Source organism: Pezoporus flaviventris, unplaced genomic scaffold (genome assembly GCF_033815535.1).
Source record: "Pezoporus flaviventris isolate CSIRO_AGI_PZ_B2104156 unplaced genomic scaffold, CSIRO_AGI_Pfla_v1 ptg000010l, whole genome shotgun sequence".
In the NCBI taxonomy this organism is placed as follows: Eukaryota; Metazoa; Chordata; class Aves; order Psittaciformes; family Psittacidae; genus Pezoporus; species Pezoporus flaviventris.
In genome coordinates, this window is record NW_026892558.1 from 1,710,818 (window position 1) to 1,735,593 (window position 24,776).

The window sequence follows — 24,776 nt, forward strand, 5'->3', positions numbered from 1 at the left end:
AAATAAATATATAATCATATTATGATACAACTTGTGGAGATGATGTGAAAGTTTGTACACTAGTGCTTTTTAGAATCATAGAATAGAATCACAGAATGGTTTGTGTTGGAAGGGACTTTAAAGCTCATCCAGTTATAACTCCCTGCCATGGGCAGAGACACCTTCCACTAGAGCAGGTTGCATCCATGCTGTGGAATACCCCAGGTACCAGACAGCACTGGGCAGTGCTTGGCTTATAGCCTGTGCCCAGGACTGAGGATCAACAGATGAGCCAGGTTCAAGCAAGAGGCTTCTGCATGGCTCAGAGCCAAAGCAGGGACAGGAGCACTTGAGTCAGTTCTGCAGTGAGGACACATCTCATGTGGCAGCCTGAGGCAGGCCCAAGTGGTCATCGGGCTGCTGGGGTCACAGGCTGCAATCACAGAGGAAATGTCTTCAGCAAGGCTAACGGGAGTTTTAAAAGTGTTCCTTTCTCTAAAACCTAACCACAAAGCTTATTTCATCGTGAAAGAGCCTCGTGTCCATCCTTGCTATAGATGTCTCTTCATCACAACACAAGTGACTGAAATTCTGGTTTTCAAATAACTATCATTTTCCATACGAAATAGAATAGGAGGAAAGAAAACAAATTAATTTTGTCTGGTTTTTTATTAGATAGTACAAGCCCCAAGGGATGATTAAGCAAAAGTTTACCTTATTGACACATGGACATGCTTCCCATTTTCTCCTAAGAGTAGTCAACATTTAGACACTGGAGATCTGCATTCATTCATAATAGAACTTTTTTATCCAGTTCTTTATTATTACAAAAATCAAAATTAATGGTAAATTAAAAGGGTGAGCACTCAGAATGTTCTGATGTAGGAACCAGGAGATGGCTACCATAAATTAAGCAGTTTTTTGGTGACACTGGATTCTTGTATCTTGGTATTTAGGCTGCTTGACTTCTCTGGTATTTTATAAGCCATATACTTTCAACTGTTTTTACACATAGGTGTCTTTACAGCAGTATATAAGTATCGAATTTTCTGGAAGTCTTTTTCCAGAAGGATACCATGCTAATTATTAATTATATTGCAGTAAGGAAAGCAACAGCATTCCAGGATGGTCAGAGATGAGAACATCCAGCTCTGCTCATAGTTTGCTTTGGCTTTGCACATTTGTGTGTTCCTTATTAGTGTTTACCAAACTCAAATTATTTTTCTCCAGATAATGTTCTCATTCCTGTGCTCGTTGTTTTTTCCTCTGCATCCTGTCAGCTTGGTTTCATTCTCTTTTCTCTGGCATTATCACTTGCTTGTTCCTTTTCCTTTCAACAAGAGAGACCCAGGCTACCCACAACTGTACCTGGATCTCTTGTACCTGTTAATGCCTGCTTTGTTCCTTGTCAACTAGAACATGACCAAGCATCTGGCTTTTTGCCTTAAAAATTAAAATCTTTGCCAGAAAAGGTAGCACATTTAATTCCATTCCTGAGAAGAAACTGTGGGGTGGTTGCCTAGGATTACCTGCATTAATGCCAGTGCTGTGCCTACATCTCCATCCCCTTTGTAGTCATGATTTCAGTCTCAGAAATTTGGTACCAAGCTTTAGCTTTCACGTTTCCTTTAATGATAGGTATAATTATTTATATGGGCATAAACAAAAGAAAACGAGGGGGAGGACTGGTGCTCATCAGTGTCAACAGAGGCATTATCTGAGCCCTGTTTTGTAAAGGAACACTGTAATAATTTTAAATGTGAATGCCATGTTGAATTTGCCAATTGTAAGCAATAGGAAAATGCCATTACTTTTAACTCCTCTCCCATTGAAATATAGATTGTTGTCACAGGACAACTAATTCAGTCAAAGATACGGCCTTACAAGATTGCAGTGGATGATGTGGTAGTCCTTGTCTTGGCCATACCTGTTGAGCATTTCAGCTGTGTTCAGTCTGAAAGCTAATATACAGGGTAATAAACTTCTCTTCAGCAGCTCAAACGGTTCTGTAACCTTATGTGTATCTGTTGTTACACCATGTCTAGATGCAGGGGGGGTATAGCTTGATACTGGTCAGCAATAAAAGCTCGTGGCATTTTGTCAGCTGTTACAGCAGTTCTCCATTGTCTCATCCAAACGCTGTCCTTGGCTTTCTGCTTGTTTTTTCCTGTTTTGAAAACTTTTAAGCCTTTACAAATGCTTTAATTGCTAATTATAGGAGCATACAGCTCTCCAGGTAGCATATATGCAATACTGTGATTCAGTGCCACTTCTCTGTCTTTTATGGAGCTCAGTCTTCTTCTAAATGGTTTCTTTATATAGTCACTTGTCAGTAAAAATCTTCACTGTAGCTCCTGGTTTTTTTTTTCATTATGGTCCCAGATTCCTTACCTGGAATACAGTAGCTGAAAAAGAGATGGTTGGTTCTGTCCATCAGCTTCTAAAAGTTTAAAATGTATTTACTGAGCAATAACCTCTGGTAGATTTTAATTGTTTGAAACTGAGCTAAAGCAGAGACTGCGTTTTCTTGAAATAACATGTTTGGAGACGGTTAGCAATGTTTTCTGATTAAACTCGCTATGATGCCCAGGTTTTAAGTTCAGCATAGCTTATTAAAAAGCATTTAGTTTTCGAAAAGCAATTGTTTGGCTTGTTACCTTTCTGGTAACTGGATAGATCTCACTTGATCCTGAATGTTTCTGCAGAGGTGATGTATTCTGTATTTTAGGATAGTGTCTCAGTCACCAGGTCATCCTGTTGCACTAGGGAGAGAATTACAGCAATGCTTAGAGCTTTTTAAAAGCCACCATAATATACTATATTCTGACATAAATCCAAGTTGACAGGCAAGTACCACTCCCCAGATGAGTTAGCCAGGTCTGGATTGCTGGAGCAATTATTTCAGTTTTTGTCTAATCTTTTGCATTAAATACATTTCACATCCTCTAACAAGGATGCTATTTTATAGCACTATAAATAGGAAGCTACAGAGGAGCCACCTGTGTTTTGAATGTAAAGATTTTTCTGTCATAGAAGAATGCGATCACATTGACAGGCTAAGTAGTTGCAGTGATCAGCTGTGTAAGGGTTTCTGCAAACATGGCTAGCACACTGCAGTGTGAATTACCACACTACAGTGGTAATTCAGGTGACAGAGGCAAAGTCAATAAAGAAACAGGAGGAGATCCTCACATTGAGAAAAAAATTGGTAACCTCCACAGTCAGGCATCATTGCTGAAGAGGGAGATTTAATTGGAGTGTATGCACCAAATACTGTTCTTTAGACAAGAATTACAGAATCATAGACTCACAGATTGGTTTGTATTGGAAGGGACCTGAAAGCTCACCCAGTTCCAACCCCTGCCACGGGCAGGGACCCCTTCCACTAGAGCAGCTTGCTCTAAGCCCCTGTGTCCAACCTGGCCTTGAACACTGCCAGGGATGGGGCAGCCACAGCTTCTCTGGGCACCCTGTGCCAGTGCCTCAAATTTCAAAATTTCAAATTTAAGAAAGCTTTCATCACTTAAATCTCCTTTGTCCATGCAGAAGTCAAGCAGTGTGGGTAACCAGATCATAGTGCTGATGCGTTTCAGCATCCTCAGCACCATGGTAGAGATGGAGGAGTAGGTTAGGGGAATGATGCTGCCCTTGCAGGAAGAAACTTATCTTTGTTTTCCATTGAAAGTAGCCAGAGCAAAGTGGTACCAAAGAATTTTGCTCTTTAATTGAATCTAACTAGGGTAATGACATGTTCCCGTGTTCTCTTCTGCCTTGCTAAGAGCATATATCTGACAAGTGATGATTCCTACAATGCTACCTTATAGAAGAAAATAACTACGTATGAATTGAATGACAGTCCAACAAAATGCTGTTGCGAGAACAGCCTCATTGTGAAGTATTTAAGTGCCTTCTGATAACTCAGAAAATGAGTGCTTTGTAGGCAGTCGGCAAAAGGAAATACCAGTGGTTTCAGTGTTCATACTAAACAGAAAAACTCAAGCCGGTTTGGTATGCTTCGCGTTCTTGCCAGACCTGTGAAGTCTCACAATCCAATGTTTGATGTGGTGGAGAGACCTAACAAAACAAACAAAGTAGATTTGCCTTTTTTACACTATCCCAAGGGAGGGCAGACAGCTCTCCCGTATGAACAGCTGTATCAGGTACATCCTGATGGGCAGCCCAATGAGAGAAACCCAGGCAGCTAGCAAGGGTTCTCATGCCAGCTTGCTCAGTTTAGAAAGTTTGAATTTCACAGTCATCAGGGATGGTTTGCCACAGGCATTGACGTGATGAAAAGCTCTACAAGTTTATCTTGAGCATTAAGGCTTAGCGCACTACAGAAGATGTCTTTTATCATTCATTACAAGTATTCTTCTATGCTAAAAATACACACACACAAAAAAAGGCCAGGATAAAGTCTGGAGAGCAGTGGCAGATGTTGAGGGGTCAGTGAGGTTTGATCCAGCCAGTTTTGTTCTACTGTCTTTGCTTTTCTCTTTCACCAGCCACTTTTAATTTTTATATTTTTTCCTCTCTTTTTCTTCCTATCCCTGTTCCCCAAGCAGGGGCTCACCAGGAAATGTACTGAATTAAATGTATCCTGAAATGCTTTTAGTTAGCATAGGAAGGGTTGAAAAGACTTAAATTCACTTAACCCCTAATGAATTTGGCTGATTACAATATGTTAACGCTTTTTGGCATGAGAAGATGGCTGCTATTGAGAGAATTAAGCTATGAGGTTGAATGCTAGAGTGCAGTGCATTTCAGTTAAGATTTTGGTTATTACAGGAGAAAACAGATCTCTTTCCAGATAGATACGGCAGATTTGCTCACTGTGGAGACTTTAACCAGCTAATAGCTCCATTAGTAATAATTACCTGTGCGTTATCTTACTACCTTACAGATTTTACAATGGAAAAGGGCACACTAACCTTTTATTCCTTTCTTAAAGGCGCAAGACCTGAATGTGATCGAGGAAGTGATCCGAATGATGTTGGAGATCATCAACTCCTGCCTGACAAATTCCCTTCATCACAACCCAAACTTGGTGTACGCGCTGCTTTACAAGCGGGATCTCTTTGAGCAGTTCCGAACTCACCCTTCCTTCCAGGACATAATGCAAAATATAGATCTGGTGAGTGATACATTATTCAGAGGATGCTTACACGTGGTTTATCTGATCTCTTTATCCTCTTGAGAAGTGGAAAATACTCATCATCTTATCAATTTAGTTTAAAAAGTATTAAAATGTTGAGTTTTTCTCCCTTATTTTCTGGGCCTCCACTGTGATTCTGGACAACATCTTTAACTTGGCAGAGCCAGAATTCTCCTGGCAAGGAATTCCCAAGCTGCGATGCTGAAGACATTCAAGGCCAGGCTGGATGTGGTTCTGGGCAACCAGATAGTTGAAGATGTTCCTGCTTTATGCAGAAGGGTTATACTGGATGACCTCTGAAAGTCCCTTCCAACCCAAACTATTCTATGAATCTTTCACTCCATAAGGACAGCATCAGCTTCTGTTAACTGCCTCTTGTTAGAAACCTATCTTCTAGGGAAGAAAAAGCCAACTTTCATCACCAACCAATTTTTCTTTTCTCTTACTGCCATTACCAGCCAATAAATTATTATATAGGGAATTACTTTTTTTGAATAGTTAAGAACAGGAGCTGGCATATTCCCTGGGCTGTAGAACCATAGAATCCCAGACTGGTTTGTGTTGGAAGGGACCTTAAAGCTCCTTCAGTTCCAGCCCCCTGCCACAGGCAGGGACACCTTCCACTAGAGCAGCTTGCTCCAACCCTTGTGTCCAGCCTGGCCTTGAACACTGCCAGGGATGGGGCAGCCACAGCTTCTCTGGGCACCCTGTGCCAGCGCCTCAGCACCCTCACAGGGAAGAATTTATTCCTGATATTTAACCTAAATCTCTCCTGTTTAAATTTTAACCCATTACCGCTTGTCCTGTCACTACAGTCCCTGATGAAGAGTCCCTCCCCAGATACTGGGGCCCCCTTCAGATACTGGAAGACCCCAGTTTTCTTTCTGTATGTGAACGCTCTTGGCTTTCTCCTGCAAAGTGTCTCTCCACAGCACTTCCTTTGGATAAGTAAACATGTTAGAAGAAAACAAAATTAAATAGCTGTGGAGTATAAGCTGTTACCAGTGTGGCTCTCCATGGAGTATGACTTTGGAAAACAGTTAGCTGTTAATTAATTACTTCTGCAGCTGATGGTGGCTTTAATGTTCATACTGAGAATCTGAGTAATGATTCCTGGTAGAAAATAACAGATTTTAATTGCAATAAATATATCTCTGTCCTCCACTCAGTTTTTGCAGAGCTAGGCAATGCTTAAAGTCACACTATGACCACTAGATGCAAAATACTGGAAGGAGATGAACAGGGCACTAAATTCTTTGCTGCAGTGAATAACACATTTATTCAGATGATTTAAAATTTGCTGAGGTTCTGTTTTGATCTGCTTTTATTTTAAAATATTACAGGAGATTGAAAGACTTCTGATGATCCATAAAGGAATGTGATTTTAAATGTCGAACTGAGATCCTGCTGCGTACCTCTCTCTTCCTCTTCTGTTCTTACTTCATATTTTTCTGGTCATGCAAGAGCTTGGAGAGCAGAAGATTCAAAGATCAAAGCTCTCCAAACTTTAGGCAGCTGCAGACTACAGCTGTAGCATGCTACTGCCTGGATTGTAAGGGCAAGATGTCTTTGAGTTGTGTAAAGACAGAATATGGCACAGTCAAGATAAGTCTTCTTCATTCCTGACTTGAGATAGGGACCTCCTCTAGTTACTTGTCCAGATCCAGAAAAACTAGTGGTGGCCAGATCCTTCTGCATGACAGCCCTGTGCTTCCCATAGATAGCAGCACATCCTTTCCTTTGTAACACTTAAATGTAGGTTTTCCTCAACAATTTCAACAATTCCTCCCCAAAACTATTTAATATTGGGTTACAGCGTAATGCCAGTTACATTCAGAAACTATTTTAAAGCTTTCCAAGGGAGCATGTTGAATTTTTAAATAGCTCCTTTGTTAGAGAATCGAGGATGTCAGAAAAATAATATTTTTTTTTTTTAAATGTACCTGTCACCAGCTGGCAAATGGTGAGAGCTGTCAGGCTTGCAGATCTGAATAAAAGATGAGATACAGCTGACTCCTCTGCTACCCTGTCATGTCCTCCACTGCATACACGGTATTGGCAGTACTGCCATCCCATACAGAACCAGTCTTTGTCCTCTGTGCTGCAGCCAAAATGTTTTAACTGGTCTTCAAATCCCTTGAGAATGTGGCAAATCGTGTTCGTTTTACTGTACACACTGGGGGGATGTGGTCTGGGACCATGTGGGCTGTATCTGAGATGAACCAAAATAGGTTTCTGGATCCCAAACTTTGTTCAGGCTTTTTCTCTGCAGCGATAGAGGTGGGAGCTCCATCCTCATGGCTATGTAGAATGTTGTGAATGTCTGAAATGCAGCTGTGCTCAAAAAGGAGTCATAAAACTGGGGAGAAGAGGGGGTGTGAAATCATTAAAGAAAGATTTCACTCAGTAAATTCCTAAACTGTGTGTTGCTGGAAGCTTGGAGGATATATTCACAGGGAGAATCTCCCTATAATTGACCTGCTTCTTACGTTCTTATTTAAGCATCTATCGCAGCCTACTCTGAGGGACAGAATAGTGAGCTGGCCAGCCTTTTCATGTGGCCAAGGGTGGTTATTCAGAGCAAGATGGGTCTATGAACTTAGTGTGTACCAACAGCTCTGTTGAGTTTCAGACTGCTCTACTCGATGTAATTTGGTGGCCCAAAGCGTGTAAAGCATAGGTGTGAACAGCAGATGTTGCAGCTTTTGGTGATGGTATGGTAAGATCTGTTATGTTTCTGAAGCCCCCAGAGCATGTATGCAGAAGCTGTGTGGCATCCTGCCTCCCTCCCTCCATTGGTACTTTTCCTAGTCATTACATAGCAAAGTATGTTTGGATTATCTCCCCCCATGCTAGAGTGGCAGCATGCATCACAGAATCCCAGCCTGGTTTGTGTTGGAAGGGAGCTTAAAGCTCATCCAGCTCCAACCCCTGCCACGGGCAGGGACGCCTTCCACTAGAGCAGCTTGCTCCAAGCCCCTGTGTCCAACCTGGCCTTGAACACTGCCAGGGATGGGGCAGCCACAGCTTCTCTGGGCACCCTGTGCCAGCACCTAGGTACCCTCACAGCAAAGAGCTTCTGCCTAAGAGCTCATCTCAGTCTCCCCTCGGGCAGGTTAAAGCCATTCCCCTTGGCCTGTCCCTACATCCCTTGTCCCAAGCCCCTCTCCAGCTTTCCTGCAGCCCCTTTAGGCACTGGAGCTGCTCTCAGGTCTCCCTTAAGGAGCCTTCTCGTCTCCATGCTGACCCAGCCCAGCTCTTCTCTTCACAGGAATAGAATACAATGTCCATCATCAGATTCCACTGGAGATCTGCATGGCCAGTAGGTTTATGTTATACTCTGGGTCACGCTGACATCCCTCTGTGCTTCAGCAAAATCCTTCCTTACATTGGGTGTAGGGTCCTTTGATCCTACACTATAGCCCGGTTTTGTATTTCATATAGATACAGATATACTAACAGATAGCATAGCAATGTTCTATATTGAAAAAATACGACCAAAATACAGAATAAATGCAATCGGAAATCAGTTTGGGACACCAGAACAGTTGCCAGGCTGCTTTGTCAAGAATGTATAAAATGGATATGACATATCTTGACTTTAATACTTATTATTTTTACTCTGTTGCACATAATGTTCTCATAAACCAAAATAGGAAGCACGGAAGGGTTGAAACTGCTGCAAATTGTATGCAAAATTAGTTGGAAAATGCACTGAGAAGGTAGTAATTAATAGTTGATGGTGCAAATAGAAAGAGGTATTTGCTGCAGTCCTGTGTGGATATGCAAAGGGAGAGTAACATAGAGGTATCCTCTGAGCTTACTCATGCTAGCGACATGTTAGCTACTTTACTCTGGGTTTAGAATCATAGGATAATTTATGATGGAAAGGATCTTTAAGACGTAAACCCAGCCCTGCTAAGTCTGTCATTAAACATCTAAGTCTGTCACTAACATCTACACATCTTTAAAACGTGCAGGGACGGTGACTGCAGCCCTGCCCTGGGCAGCCTGTTCCAATGCCTGAGCACCCTCTGGGGAAGGAATTGTTCCTCAGCTCCACCTAAACCTGCCCTGGGGCAGCTTGAGGCGGTTTCCTCTTGTCCCATCCCTTGTTCCTTGGGAGCAGAGCCCAGCCCCTCCTGGCTCCATCCTCCTCTCAGGCAGTTGTAGGCAGCCATCAGGTCCCCCCTGAGCCTTCTCTTCTCCCCACTGAACCCCCCAGGTCCCTCAGCCGTTCCCCATCACACTTGTGCTCCAGGACCTGCTCCAGCTCCGTTGCCCTTCTCTGGCCCTGCTCCAGCACCTCAATGTCTCTCTTGGAGTGAGGAGCCCAGAACTGAACACAGGATTCGAGGTGCAGCCTCACCAGTGCTTAGTGCAGAGGCACAATCTCTGCCCTGTCCCCACTGCTGCACTGATGCTGATACAGGGCAGGATGCTGGTGGCCTCTTGGCCGCCTGGGCACAAGCTGCTCATGGTCAGCCGTCACCATGAAAGAAGTACTGGGGAGAAGCAAGAGCTGTAGGAAACAAGACTTCTAAGTACAAATAGAATGGATGCTGACTAGCCAAAGGAAGGCAAAAGGTGGTGTGATATTTTTCAAAGGAAATGCTGCTGTGAAGGGAAAGGGAGTAACGTTTTTCACATACTTGTGGATTCACAGGTCATAACAAAAGACTTTCTAATGGTCCTGATAATGAAGCACTGTGGTAGGTTTCCAGAGCCTTCAGCATCAGACTCCTCTGGACCGCAGACATTTGGCAGGATGACACCGAGGCAGAAGATAGAACAGAACATGTCTGTAGGCACATATGAATATGGGGATGGGTACATGGATGCAGTAATGCTCAGCTCCACCAGCTGCTCAGACCAGAGTGGCAATTGCTCACATTAACTATGGACCTCAAGATTTGGACCGTTTGTGGAGATAACACGTAACCTCTGTGTGCTTAGCTGAGGCAAAAACTGTGAACGTTTAAGGGTCATCAGCGTATAGAACAGTTTTATATTGAAAGCTATTTATTTGCTTCTGGAATTTTATAAATAAGCTAAAAATCACCATTGCCAGCTGATTGGGAACATATGGGAACAGTTAATTCTGTACAGAAAAAAAACGGAACTCAAAATACCTTCTGTTTCCTATTAATTTACTTTTCATTTTAGAAAGTCATCTTAATAGGATATTGTGCATCTTGTTTAGCTAAATGGGATATTCTTCCTCTGGATGGTGAACAAAGAGGAACGCTATGGTTCCTGTTCTGGCCTCCTGCAGAAATGTTTCAGCTGTGAACTATCTATAATCCTCCACTTCAGAGGTGGTCTATAATTTGGCCAGCAAGCTCAGATGTCTCAGGAATTTGGTGGAGACTCTTTGCTAGGAATTCCTAAAGATGAGTTTGGTTCATGGCCATCATGAGAACTCACTGGCTTTCACTGTTTTCATATTTCCTATGAGCTAATGATAGATAGCGTGCGGTTGAACAGGTTTAACTAGGAGTTGCTAGAAGTTTGTTTGCAAAATAGTCTGATAGAAATCAGGTCAGGAGCAATGATTTAATGGTGCAAAGGATCTGTTTGATGCGATTTTCTGCTAGGTATTTAATTCTCCGAAGACATTTCCCTGCTGGATTTCAAAATCAGTTGTGTTGGCTTGGCTCTGGTGCAGCAAAGCCTACTTCGACATCGGAGGGACTTGCAGTAGACATGAGAACTAACATTTTATGGTTTTCCTTAAAATGCCCATAGAAAAACCTTGATCCTGCTGATTACTAGAGCCTGGCTAGATACTTTAAGTGATTATTTTTGTCTTTTTGCTTTGTTTTCTCCCCACTCCTACCCACTTTCTATGCTAGGAGTGGGGAGATGAGAAGTACTTTGAAAAGTTTATATATCTTCAAACATGCTCCTAGTTTCAAGGTGAATCTGAAAAACTTCAGTACTTAAAGTCTGCTGATAATCCTTCTGTGTTTCTCCTGATATTGAATCACCTGAAGCTATTTCACCCCTTCTTAAATCAGTGAGGGTTGGCATTGCATTTCAGGATAGCGGGCTATGCCTGTTGCCTACTGAAAATTGCTGCGATTTATGTTTTCCTAAGGAAACTACTTATCTGAAGTGCTAATTCTGTGGTACTTTACTACAAGAGGTTTGTTTTTTCCTTTTCTTTTCCTTTCAGTGTGCGTCAATACAGTCTGTTACTCTCCCTGTGTTGAATATGGCTGGACATATAAAATAGCCGATGTCAAAATATGTGCCTTTCCAAAGGGAAAAACAAAGGGAAAAAGGGCAAAAAAAGGAATCAGGACTTTTCCATTTGGTGTCAAGTTTGGGGGTTTTTTTTGTCTTTTTCTTCAGAGTTAACCTTGACACTTGCAGGCAGAGGAGGTAGCAGCAAATTCCACTGTTATTTTATCTGGAGGAGAAAGCGAGGAGGGGTAGTGTTAGTTAGGGAATGGGCTGGGGCCTTGCAGGACTTCAGCATCCCGTGAAAGAATCCAAGTGGAGAAAGCATCTTGCCCTTGAAAGCGCTGCTGATTCGTGCATGCTATAATAAACAGAATTTTTTTTTACTTCAGCCTTTGACCCCTGTCAAAAACAATAGGTGGGTGAAAGAACAGATGCTGTGGTTATTCCTTCATAATATCAAAAAAAAGTCCCCAAAACCTAAAATGTTGTTTTTGAATAATTCTAGCTTTCTTGTAGCACTTTTAATCTCTGAAAATGTTTTATTGTTTTGAACACAAAAGGGATAAAGATGGGTCTTTTAGGGAAAATTGACCTCGTAAATTGAAAAGCTTTATGAAAACCGATTTTGGAAATCACTATAGAAAGCAGGTTTGTTTAGAGATCTCAAGTATATTAATAGCATAGGAATCAAAGCCTGGAAATCCCTAGAACTGGTGATGACCAAGCCATGTCACTGCATGCCCATCACACTGCACAGTTGGGTAGCCTGCACAACCATCATTAGGCTCTGCATAGGGCAAGGTGCTGTTCGTACATCATTTTGTCTGGATGCTGATAAGATATTCCTGATGAGGGGTTGTCTAATCCAGGATTAGACGTACCTTTTATTCTCTGTTAATGTGGAAGGCAGATTGCAGAGAGGGAGTTTTTTAAAACGGGTTATGTTCCTTGCATGGAGAGGGCCTCTCAGTGCAGAGCATGAATTGGATACGAGTAATTCACAGTGACTTGTTAAATCCCTTGTTATTCTTCTGAAGCAGTGTTTGCTGTTATTTTCTATTTTCTTCGACCGCCTGCCCAAATAATTGATGAGAAAAATAATTTGCAGAATATCATAAAGTGGGCAGCATCTCTCAGCCTCATTCATTTGCCCCGAGATCTGGTTTTCTTCATACATTACATTAATATGCTGAGCATTGGGTTTCAAAGAATGTGCTAAAACTTGAAACTCATTTAATATTGTCCACCCAGTTTGATTTTCCTGGCTCATTTTTAAGTGGACAAGGAGTTGAAATCTGGTAATTTTCATGATTATTTAAATGCAGCTCTGCTACTATGTCTAGAAGATAATTAAAGCTCTTTCAAAGGAAAGGGCTACTGTTCCCTAGTATTGTGTTAAGCTTTTTTTATGTTTTTATATTTGCGATTTGGTCAGATTACTAGGTAAAGTATTAGACTTTCTGCTACAGAGGTTGGAAGCTTGGCCAGTAGGGATGTAATACTGGATGCTTTTTGGTTTATAACCAATCTAATGGCAATAAGCAAATGCCTCCTTTACAATCCTCTATGTATAATTCATCTTTTTCTTCCTTTTTTTCTTTTTTTTTTTTCTTCCTTATTTCCATATCTCATTGAGGTACTGTACAATCAGTGTTAGAAAGATAATTACTCCAATTTCTATATTGTCTGTAGTAGTAAGGCAAATAACACTTAAAGTATTATTATTAAGGTAGATATTTTTAATTTCAGTTGTCAAATGTGTACTAAAAAAAAAAAAAGCCATTCAAAGTTCCGTGAAATGCTGACATAGCCTGAAAATACTAGAATCCTATCTCACTTTTGTTCTTTGTGGAATACAGCTCAACCAAGATTAGTACCTTTACCACAAAAAACATAAAAGTCTTCTATAAAAACATGTTGAGATTGGAGGCTTTGACTTTCCAAACTAGGAAACACCAGAATTCAGGTAGTATCTGTGAGCTTCATTCAGGTTTTTTATGCGTTTGCCTTAATAATAGTATTTTATCCTTTTGATTAAAAGCCAAATATTAAGCTTTGCTTTTGTTGTGGTTTAGCAGAACTCAAGCTAACAAGGCAGCACTAGTGGGATGGATTCTCTGCATGAGCCTGCCCTGGGCGAGGATAGGTTTCACCAGTGATTACTGACAACAGAGGAGTGTTGAAATGCAGGAAGATGTTTTTCTCTTTCGAAGTTTGTGGGCAACTTTCTCATTCCTCTCTGAGCTGTGTATCCTCCACCAGCAATTTGTCCCGGACTCCATGCCAAAACCATGTCAGCCTTACTCCAAGGTCCTCACACTCTTTGCACAAGCTGTTTCTTGCCATTCCCCTCTGTAATTCCTGGTTCCTCCCTCCAGCTCCTTTGCTTATGAACTCAGCACATCTCCCTACTCCTGTTTATTTTCAAGAATCAGAAATCACAGTGCTGCACCGGGTCCTTATCTGTAAAAGTGTAAAGCCTACCTGCAGCATCTGCCAGAGGCAGTGAAATTCTCCCTTCTATTCAAGTATGGAGATAATCATAATGCCAGAAGTTTAGACCTGACTTTTGACTATTTCCATGCATCTGTTGTTTAAAACACAACAAAGAAAACCACCCAAACCCCTCAACACCCCCAAAAAAGACAACTCAAGCAACTGTCTTTTGTCTTTATCTCACTTGCTTGGTGTTTCAAGTTTCTAGGGAAAATTGCTGTATGGCCCAGCAAATCTTACCTGCTTAAAACAAGGACTAAGGTTTCAGGATGGCAAGAGAGGAACGACAAATTTGAATCTCGCAGTAATCAAGCCATCAGCTGTCTTTGTTTTATTAGCAGCAGCTGGGCTTGGAGGCATAATTAGGGTAATGGTTTCTGGCTCCAGCTGTGTCTCACTCCAGAACAAAGAGAGCTCAGCAGAGATTTTGAAGCATAATACACATTTCCCCCCCTTTTACTTGGGAGAATTAGCAAAAATCACTTGATATACTGGAGGCTGTGGTTCAGATACAAGTGGACATGAGTACTTTTCAGAACAGAGCATGTCCAAAGCCCACCAGATGTTGAAGAACCTCCAAACTCCAGCCAAGGGGTAGCCTGGTGCTCACGTGTATTCAGGCTCTACTAAATGGTTCTGAACGTCTTGTGGTACTTTCAAGTGATGCTAAATAGGTCCTAAATAGGAGCTGAAATTTTGCCCTCTACCTTTTTTGCACTGAGTTTCAGATCCTCTGCATGACTGATGAGTTCCTCCAGGATAAGGGATGGGGCTTGTTCTCTTTAGATGAAAGCAGCTATAGAAATGGAGGTTTTCTGATGTCCCACATGGAGAACTGCCGGTGGGATGTCTGCTTCTGGTGTGACCTACTGAGCTTGGACAGGGATAAAAGTTAAAGCCTGACCTAACTGTGTTCTAGCTAACAAGGACCAGCTGGGTCATAGAAAAGGGGGTGGGGAGGGAAATATGGTGAAAATCAGCTTGGCCTCACCAGGGAAACTGGTGGAGGATGAGAGTGTTGAGAGGGAACTTAGAGGTCCTTGGGGCTGGAATCTGTGATGGAGAAGGTAATGGGGCTTTCTGGGTGATTAATTTAGGGATCAGTGGAGCTTTGTGGGCTCCCCCCACAATCGCCATGGCTTTGAATGCTACAAAAGCCGCAGAAAGACATGTAAGCCCTTGTATTGAGATATGCAGTGTTTCTCTTAAGGCCTTCTCTCCAGAAGTAATTGAAACTATAAGGATTTTACTTCAAGGCTTGAAAATGAAAGCAAATTTCTAGCACAAACTATATAAAGACTGGAAGGCCTTGAAAATCCTGATGTGCAGAAGTACTGACAGGTAGAAATATAAGCATATGTCAGTGCATGGCACTTGAAAATGTAAATTTATTAATTCAGCTCTGTGTGTTAAATTGTAAAATCATCTATCTGTTAGAAATGATTGCAGGAGGATACTGGTAATTGTGCTGGTTTGACATTAACGAAGTCTCCCTGGCACAAGTGATAACATGATTATTCTTTGAGAAGTACAGATACATTGATCCACAGAAAGAAGATGACAGCTTCGTGTGTAAATTGATACAAAGATCTCTTCTTTTCAATTTTTTTACGTGCTCTGATTTTTCATTCCAGGTGATCAGCTTTTTCAGCTCCCGATTAGAGCAAGCTGGAGCTGAGCTGTCAGTGGAGCGAGTTCTGGAAATCATCAAGCAAGGAGCTGTTGCTTTGCCCAAAGACAGGCTAAGAGTAAGTGCTCAAGACCTTGTCAATTAAAGTGTACTGTTCCAATCAATTACATACCCTTTATATCCGTAATGTCAAAACATCATTTCTCCTATCGATAGCAACTGATAAGGGTTTACATTGTGGATTGCCATGTGAATATGTTTTAATTTAAATTCCTCATTTGTACTAAATGTTTGGGTGAGTTTTCTTGATTAGTTATTAAATTGAAGTGCGTGGAGGAATTTCAATTTGCTGAGGCCAAGGTTTTCTTTGACAAAGAAAACATCAAGGATGCAGTCTCACCTTTCCATCCGTTGTTTAGTTAAGCTGTAACTGAAGTTTGATCTTTCTCTTTGCTGTTGTTGTTAACTTAATCTTTTTTCTCTCATGTTCTGCTTCTCTGTTTGAGTCTGTATAAAATGCAACAAAGATAAGTTCTGGGGGCTTTAGTTAAGAATTAACCAATCTAGGAAAAATCATTTCAGGACCTGTAAGTCTGGTCAACATGATTATGAGGTTTTTGTATAATCCTGAGCAGACCCCTCCATTCGCTTCTGAGAATCTCTGAAGTCTTGTGAGGGATTTACCAACTTGACAGGTTTTGTAAGGCTAAAATCCATTAACAGCCGTGTGATGTTTAAATACTGCAATAATTAAATCTCTATGAGTAGGTAAGTCAGTAAATGGGAGTTATGTGTGTGTTTTAAACACAACGAATTTTGGTTTTCTGTTATGCCAAGTGTGTTTTAAATACTGCCTGCTTTCTGCAGAACCCTTTTTGTTTCTACTCCATGATAAGGGAGCAAAAGCATCTTCTCAAGACCCATTTCTTTCACAGTAACTTTAGGAAAATATCATCTGATAAGGCGCACTGAGTACACAGCCATTGGCGACGGCTGGTAATTTATTTATACCCTGGTAATTTTAAAACACCCAGTGGGAATTGTCTAGCTGGCTGCACATACTAATGTCTTTCCTACAGTTCCTCGTGTCCCTGAGATGGCACGTATTTAGCCGCTCAGGCCGAATTACTTTGGGAGAGATTGGTCTAGAGTCCGAGTCCTGAGTACAGGAATAGCCTAAGTAACGCCAGCGAGGTTGTTGTATCCATATACAGCCCTTTGGGTTGTGTCCTTACTACACTTTAATCCTTTCAATGCAAACACTGGACCTTTTGCTTTTTCTATAAGAATTTGCTCTTGCATGTAGATAATTAAAAGCTGTTAAGAGGCTACAGTGATTCCTTCTTGACAGAGAGCCATTGCTAAATAAGTTCACAGCTTACAAGAAAATGAGGGGTTTATCTGTTACTTAATGTGCCAGATTGATTTGCACGTTGGGCCACAATTTAAAGAAATGTTTCTGGAATGAAATCCTATCATGTTTAAATTTTCTGCATTAATAATATACAGCATTCACAATTACATGTTTATATTGCCACTTGAATCAAAGGATCAGAATTTTTTGATGAGTGCCGAGCTCTGTAAGTCCTCACCGTGCAGTTGAGTACTTCCAGTTTTAAGGATGCTTATAGTGTGAGCTGGAGTGTGACTTACTATAAGCTCTGGAGCTTATAGTGTGATTTACTTCTCCTTCCAAGGATTTGCATTTGAAGACAGGGGCAAAACCAGACACTTTTCACATAATTCTTCTACACTGCCCATTCTACCTACTGGGTTTTGTCGTTGTTTTCAAAGTCCTTTTGCTGAGCAGCAGTTTGGCCAGAGCAGGTGAGAAAAGTTGGTGACACTGACCTTGGTATCTGTAACGTCATGCATTAATTTGTGAATGCAAATAACATCCTTTCTTTGCACAGATTAATGATGAGCAGCCTGAGATTCCCTCCTGTAGAAATGACCTTGTGAGTCTTCATGCCCTTCATCCTTGCACCTCTCTCCTCACAGTTCCTCAGGTCTTCCCTCTTCAATCTGTGAGGTTTTCAGGGGAAGCTCTTCTAACGCTCAACAAACTCATAGTAATATCAGACTAAAGATATAGGTACACAATAACTCTGGCAACTCTGAGGAATTTCAGCAGCTAAATAAAGGGGAAACTTTAATCCACATGTCTTTAATGACACTCTCTGGGCATGTCTGGATGGGTGGGAGCAGCCCTACCTGCAGTCACTTTGCCTGCACAATAGGCTCCCTGGCTGTTCGCATTGCTAAGCTCCCGACTGTGAGCTGCATAGACCAGCTAGTACTGCCTGCTGAAAGGACATGTTTCCCAACACACGCTGACTAGGGCACAGCCAATTCAGAGAAGCAGCTTCTGCACAGGAGTTGGCTTGTGTCTGGCCAGCTTGGACAATGTGTGAAGGAATTAATGGGTCTGTGTTATCTGGGTTGACATGATCTACATGTAATTGCAACATGCAAAGCTGTAGAGTTTAATCCTGAGAATTTATAGATCAGCTTTGCAGTTAATTGCTAATTAATTTTCAAGGCATCCTTGCCTTTTGCCATAACATACTGAAGTGCTCTCAAGTACAAGAGACCCTGCAGAGATATTACTCCTACCTCCTAGAAATTACCATCTTCAGCTGAAGCACTGTGAAGGAGGTGGCTGAAACACAAATAGGTTATGACTGGGAAGAATGAGGACTGAATCAGTGCTTTTACTCACTTGCTTCCCTGCAGCTCAGACAATGGCGGGTTTTTTCTTATGTGCAAGTACCTAATGTATGCACAGATAAATATAGTGAATGTTTTCAAGTTGCTTATCTTGGCCTTTGTCGAGGAAGTGAGCATTCAAGAGGCGTTACGTGTATTCAGATCTTGAGCCTGTTGCTTAGACCATAGTTCAAACATGAACAAACGTCAACTAAAAATAACAGCACTTAGAGCCACGATCCTGATCTGCATAATGGAGCTTATCAGTTTTGTAGCACACCCTGGTACTCCTGCTCCCTCTCACCGTGGGAAGCAACATTGGGATGCAAAGTTGGCATGTTAGGAGGAGGTCATATGTATATATATAGGACCAACAAATAAGTATGTGTGTATATATATATGTATTTGCGTATTAGGAAAGATATCCTGCATTTTCTTAGCAAATAATTATTGGGAAATGGCAGCTCTAACTCAGATTTTCCTTCCAGTCCTGGAGCAATCTGACTGGAGACAAACAATATAATTAACATTATTTTAAGCATATGCTTTTAGCCATGTACTGTGGAAAGCAGGGAAAGTCCAGGCTGAGTAATTAGCCTTTTAGAAGACTTCTGCATAAACAGAGAGATAAAGGGCAGGTGCTGAAATCAAGAGCTGGTTATTTCTTCTTCAGTCTGTGGGAGAAGATAAATGAAGTTAATATGCCCAGGATGGAGGCAGAAGCCACGGCATGGAGATAGAGCTGTCTGCTTTGCAGACGAGCAGCCCACAATCCAGGCTCCCTGTTTCATTGCAGAAGCTTATTAAAGGCAATTTAGAGATCATAGTGATAGGTGAAAATTGACCTCATTCTTTCTTTATTTTTACTTTTTTTTTAAAGTTCTCAGGAACTTTCTTCTTTTCTGCTTTTCTTCCCTTTGGTGAACCATCCGTACTTTCAGGATCAGGAATGTGAGAGAAGTGGGACCGTGTCTGGAGTCGGGCAGTTATCTCAGGATTTCAAAGGGAGCTATCCAAGGGATAACCACTCTTTCACAATAAGTGGGAAAACTTGTTTCAAATACCAGCTAGTGACTAGAAGCTGACATTTGGGTTCATGGAATGATCACACCTGGGAGGCCACATTTAATGCTTTATAAAAGAAAAGTTCCCATTAGCTAAGTCGCTTAAGGGAGAGATTTCATTTTCATGAACGTATGCTGAGCTGCTTTTATTTTTCTCCTATTCCTTTTTCTCCGTGTGTCAATGAGTATTTTGTCACCAGTGTGCATCCTGTCACACATTCTTTGTGTGTTATACAGACATGCCATTATGCCATCAACTCACACTGTTTTGGCATGGTACAAAATTTAATATTTATTAATGTACATTCTAGTTTGGGCATTAAAATTTCACAGAATAGTAAAAGAAGCAGGGGTAAAAGCTTTCAGTCTCTTGGCAGAACATGTTCTTCAGGTGTTAAAAGCACTTCTCATAGGTTTCCCCTTTTATTAATGGTGTACTTCCAACTTCCATTTGTTTCATTGGAGAAAGCTCCTAATCATGAAGGCATCAGAGCACAGGGGAAAAGAGTAAATAGTCATTGGAGTGATGGTAGGCACTGCCTGGCAGCTGGACCAGAACTGCTTTGTGTCCCCGCCACATCACCCCACTCCTGGGGAAGCAGCACCGACGCCAGAATGTCATAAAAATCACAGAAGTTTGACTGAGGTGGTGGTGAGCTCAATGGGGGATGCCAAGCATTAGGTACTTCCAACTCTGGGAAGAAGATGGACCCATAAAGTGCATGTGAAGTCCCCAGAACTGAGGGAGTCTAAACAGTTTCTTGGTTTGGCTGCTGAGTGCTCTGGGGAAGGGTTACCCTGTTTCTGCAGATGCTCCTTCTAGGAAGGATGCATCATCTGTTCAACAGTCACTTGTACCATCACCCTGTGCAGAGGGGCAGGACATCGGCAGCACTTGCACAGCATCCCAGGTTGCGAAGGAAACTAGTGGCATTGTGTATATATGCATCCTGCCTAACACGATGTTGATCCCAAGAGACCATCCATCGCCCTGTCTTCTATTCCATTTGCTCCTGTTGCTCTGGTTGGGGTTTTTTTCCATAGTCCTTATGTCCTTAATCCTCAGTGGTTGTTATCTGGCCACAGCAAGATGCTGGCTTCGGAATCCAGACCAGTGGTTTTTAATGATCTAAATTAAACCTTGGGGCAGATCTGTAATTCTTAAGCTATGTACAGCTTTCTTGCATTTGTTTTAGTGCTGTAACAGTACCTCACCACCATGGCTTTCAGATAGAAGACTGCACGAATTAACTGTTTGACGCTGTAAAGAGGTAGGGGCAGAGGAGTTATGGAGACCAGCAACTCCTTTCCAGAGCTCTAGGGTGTAGCACTAAGCAAGAGAGACAGAAAACTTCCTTAAAAAAGAAATTAATCAAATTCTTCCTGATATATATGTTTTTCTGGCTGAAGGGTCAAAGATCTTATTATAGTGGAAACTGATTGTGTCTAATACATCCTTAGGTCTGACGCTAGGCAGGCACCTATAGTGCAGGCTTCCTTTTCTGGCCCTCAACTGCTGTTAACCCTTAACCTGAAGAAGACAGGATTAGTAAGAGAAGTGTAAGAAACTTTTAAACAAAGTGCTTTTTGGGCTTTTCCAAGACACCAAACATATGCTAAGAAGAATAATATTTATGGATTGTATATTTCTTTCTGACAATTTATACCCTCAATTAAGATGTCAAACTTCCCTGCTTCCGTGAGCTGACCTGTAAGTGATGAACAGTCATTCACATTTCTTTTGAAGGCATTCGTTTTAGAGGTCAGATTCTCAGAGACCTCGGGTAGAGAAGAATATACTCCCCATCCCTTGAGAAATATGATTTTGGGTAATCAAAATTCCAGGAAAAACTATCTTGAAAGTTTTGATGGGCTTTGTGGTAAGAAAATAACTTATCATCATGAAGCTGTGAGCAGGCAGTCAAAGACATGTCTGCACTCAGCTGACTCTGGCTAATCTTAAAGTGGGATTATAAACCTGTCTGTCTAAACCAGGGCAAACCCTTACGCAGGTGCTCTTCTATTAATATAAGCCCAGCTACTTAAACTGTTGAGAGTGAGTTGAAACTAAACTGAATGACACCACTTTATAATAAGTATGTCCAAGCAGGAGTTTATATCATCTAAATCTGTTTAATTAAACTTGTGTGTAGGCAAGATGGAAAGCACGTGAAAAATATTACGGAAAAACTGTGACAATTACAGTGCTTAAGATTAGATACTTGCTGGCATTCTTAAGTGCATCATCCCAGAAGGGAACCAAAACTTCAGGGCTGTAGTTCAGAAGTAAATGCTGCTGTCACTGTTATACATAAATATGATAACCCACAGAAATGCATCCTTGGTAGGAGGTAGGCTGGAGCAGCCAGTTAGAATATATAGCATGGTAACGACGGACTTTTGCTTATATGTGCCTGGTTGCTTTTCTTTAACAGTGAAGAAGCCAAGGGCCAAAGTAAATTAGCTTTAGCATCTGTGGATTCAGTGTTTTGAAATTTGGTGAGTCCTTTTGTTCCATGGTTAAAAGTAGAGTTTGGCAGGTTGTAGAGAGGTTTGTTTGTAGCTGTGTATAATGCAAATAACAGTTGATGAGTTGGATTGAATGCTAACACTTCACTTTCAGAAGCATCCTTCAGGTAAGACAGGAGAAATTGGTTAACTTCGAGGCTTTAGAGAAAATGAAATAAATTACACTGCAGACCTTTGAAATGTAGGTTTGACTGGAAACGAGTGATCCATAGAGCTTCGTATTGCTGGACTGCAGACTTTTGAAATGTTGGCATGGTCTAGTAGTGTTGGTGAGTCAGTTATAAAGCATATTTATTTATTTTTCAAACTTTGCTTTGATATTTTTAAGTAAAAAACCAACCAGACCTCTTCCTACAGTTGCCATTTTCGCAGGTGTTTGCATGGATTTTGACTGTCATTTATGTCAAGGTTTGGTTTTCTTTGGAGTGGTGCAAGACGAGCCTTTTCACGCATAAGGTCTTAGTTACAGCTGAGTATGTATATTATCTGTTTGAATACTGCCAGCTCTAACAGCAGTGGTGTGTACTGTGGCATTCACAACCTCTCTTTGGCACTCCCAAAGAGAGTCAGCTAACACTGTAACTGATCGCATATTTATACGTTACTGTCAAGGCTATTTGAAAAGGGGATGTGCTCTCCACCTCTCCCCATTTGTCTGTATGTGAAAATTAGACAGTTTTGCTTTTTTACATTATTTTCGCAGCATTATGGGGAAGGGTCCAAAACCACCCCACCCCTCTCGTGGCTCCAGTAACTAAATTTTTCAAACGTGAATGCTCTTGAGAACCTAAACACGTTAAGTTTGCTTTTACATAACAGCTGTCAGTCAATTTTGGAATTAAACCCAGCTTTTTAACTTTAGTTTACTTCAGTGGTTATAAATTCTTCCATGGGGGTGGAGAAAAATAAACAGTAACTTTTGGCATTGTTGACTAGAACAAGAGGGAAAAAGAAAAAGCTATTTTATTTTGCTTGTTTGCCTAGCACACAGTTAAAACATATTAATGTTTTTCTGACACCTCCCTATTGACGAGTAATATAAACACCATTGCAGCATCAGCATAGGAAAGTATGCATTAGCAAACTCTTGAATCTCTGATCTTTAAATGTTTCTAATGTAATATCAGTTTCTTGCTGTATAGGAGCCAAAATCTCTTTGAACAGAAAATAATAATCATGCTTTCAACTTGGAGAGAGCACTGTATAAAGCTTTAAAGTAAAAAATAAATGGAGAACTTCAACCTTGTTTTTTTCCTAGTTGCTGGAACATTCATTGCTATATCCCAACTCTTCAGAGATCCATAGGAAAACTCCTGCTTTTGCTGGACAGTTTTGCTGTTGGCTTCAGCATTCCCAAGGTTTTCAAGCCGTATCTTCATGCTCATGAGATGCTACCAGGCATGATGTGAGAAGGACACTGGGCAGGTGCCTAGGACTTGGTAGATCTCATTGTGGGGATTATGTGGCTCCTAGTAACTGGTGTTAATCAGAAGGAAAGAGGGACTATCCTTCACTTTTCTCTGTCCTCTCCTTCTGTTTTGAAGGAGTCACATTGATAGAGCAATAGTGCAGAATATTGAGAAGATGTCCTCTCTTTGATAGAGAAGATTGTCCTGGCTTTGCCTCTCCTGTGTTGCTTTAAAGGACTAGGCTTTTTCGTGTTGTATGACTGTAGATGGAAGGAGACCAGCCCCATCACCTGTATCTGCAGTAGTTCAGTTGACTACCAAGGAAAGCTGTACATGCCTTTGCAGAGCAGTCATGCCCATGGTGGTCAGCAGTCCGGTGAGGATCTCGCACCATGAGATCTTTGCACTTCTTCCTATGTTGTATGTGAACAGAGCAACAAAAGAGTATGTGAGCTTCTGAGCTTCAACCAAATCGGTTGAAGTGGATTGAAAGAAGCAATTAAAGGAGGGAAGATAGAGGTTAGCTGGTGAACAATCAGCTCGAAGGATCTGGGAGTGAGTCTTGGTTTCCCCCCCAAATCCACTGAGCTTTTGAAAGCTCTCCTGTTGAAATGGAAGAGGGTAGATTTAGATTGAGCATTAGGAAGTTCTTCCCTGTGAGGGTGCTGAGGCTCTGGCGCAGGGTGCCCAGAGAAGCTGTGGCTGCCCCATCCCTGGCAGTGTTCAAGGCCAGGTTGGACACAGGGGCTTGGAGCAACCTGCTCTAGTGGAAGGTGTCCCTGCCTGTTGGCAGGGAGTTGGAGCTGGATGCGCTTTAAGGTCCCTTCAACCCAAACCAATCTGGGATGCTATGAAAAAGTAGATTATTCAACAAGCCATTTCTCTTATACAGGTTATAATTGAAATAACACACTGATGTCTAAATCCCTTCAATGTGCTTTGACCGCTCATTGTAAAAGTAATAAATACTAATATTATAGTGCCTGCTTCTACTTATATCAACCTGTCTGTGGTATACTATACCCGGCGGTATTATCCTCTATTTTAATGCCATGCCTGAAGAGAGAAGAAAGTAGACTACTTGTTTCCCTGCTCCGCAATGATGTGTAATAGTCAAGACAATATTTGCTAGGAGCACAGCAGTAGCCCAAAGAGTAGCAAGGACACTTTCAAATGCAGCAGTATTGTGGAATGTCAAAATGCTCTGAAAGAATAACTGATCCTTTTGGATCTCTTTCAGGTATTTTCATTGCTCTTCTCATTTGGGGTCTAAAGGGTGCATTAAATAACATGAGTAACATTATGGAAGGAGCAGCAGCGATGAGGTCCTGGAGTTGGTTTGCTGTAAGTGTAGACCTTGGTGGGTCTGGAGGAAAACCATTCTGCTGTAGTATCCCTCCAAGGCCATGTACCTGGTTTGTAAGCCTTGTCAGTTAACATAGAAAACTGTCTTTTTTGATGTTATTAGCTTGTGTTTCTCACAGTCTTGAGCACAATGCATCAGAGATCCCAGCAAAGTAATGAGTGGTGTTGTCATGTTAATGGGGAGACTGAGTTAAGTGAGCTCATTTTCCTTGGGAGCAAGAAGGAATTTACCCCAGGCTTTCCAAAGGGCT

At 41.5% G+C, this 24,776-nt stretch overlaps 1 protein-coding gene across 11 annotated transcripts in view; it reads left to right on the forward strand.

Annotated features, from left to right (window-relative positions):
• Positions 1–24,776, forward strand: part of DYM (dymeclin) — a 224,463-nt gene that overhangs the window by 176,021 nt on the left and 23,666 nt on the right. For all 11 annotated transcript variants that reach the window (XM_061450486.1, XM_061450488.1, XM_061450489.1 and 8 more), the window contains 2 exons: positions 4,931–5,113; positions 15,454–15,567. In XM_061450486.1, coding sequence (XP_061306470.1) covers positions 4,931–5,113; positions 15,454–15,567 — 297 coding nt within the window. The remainder of the gene's footprint in view (positions 1–4,930; positions 5,114–15,453; positions 15,568–24,776) is intronic.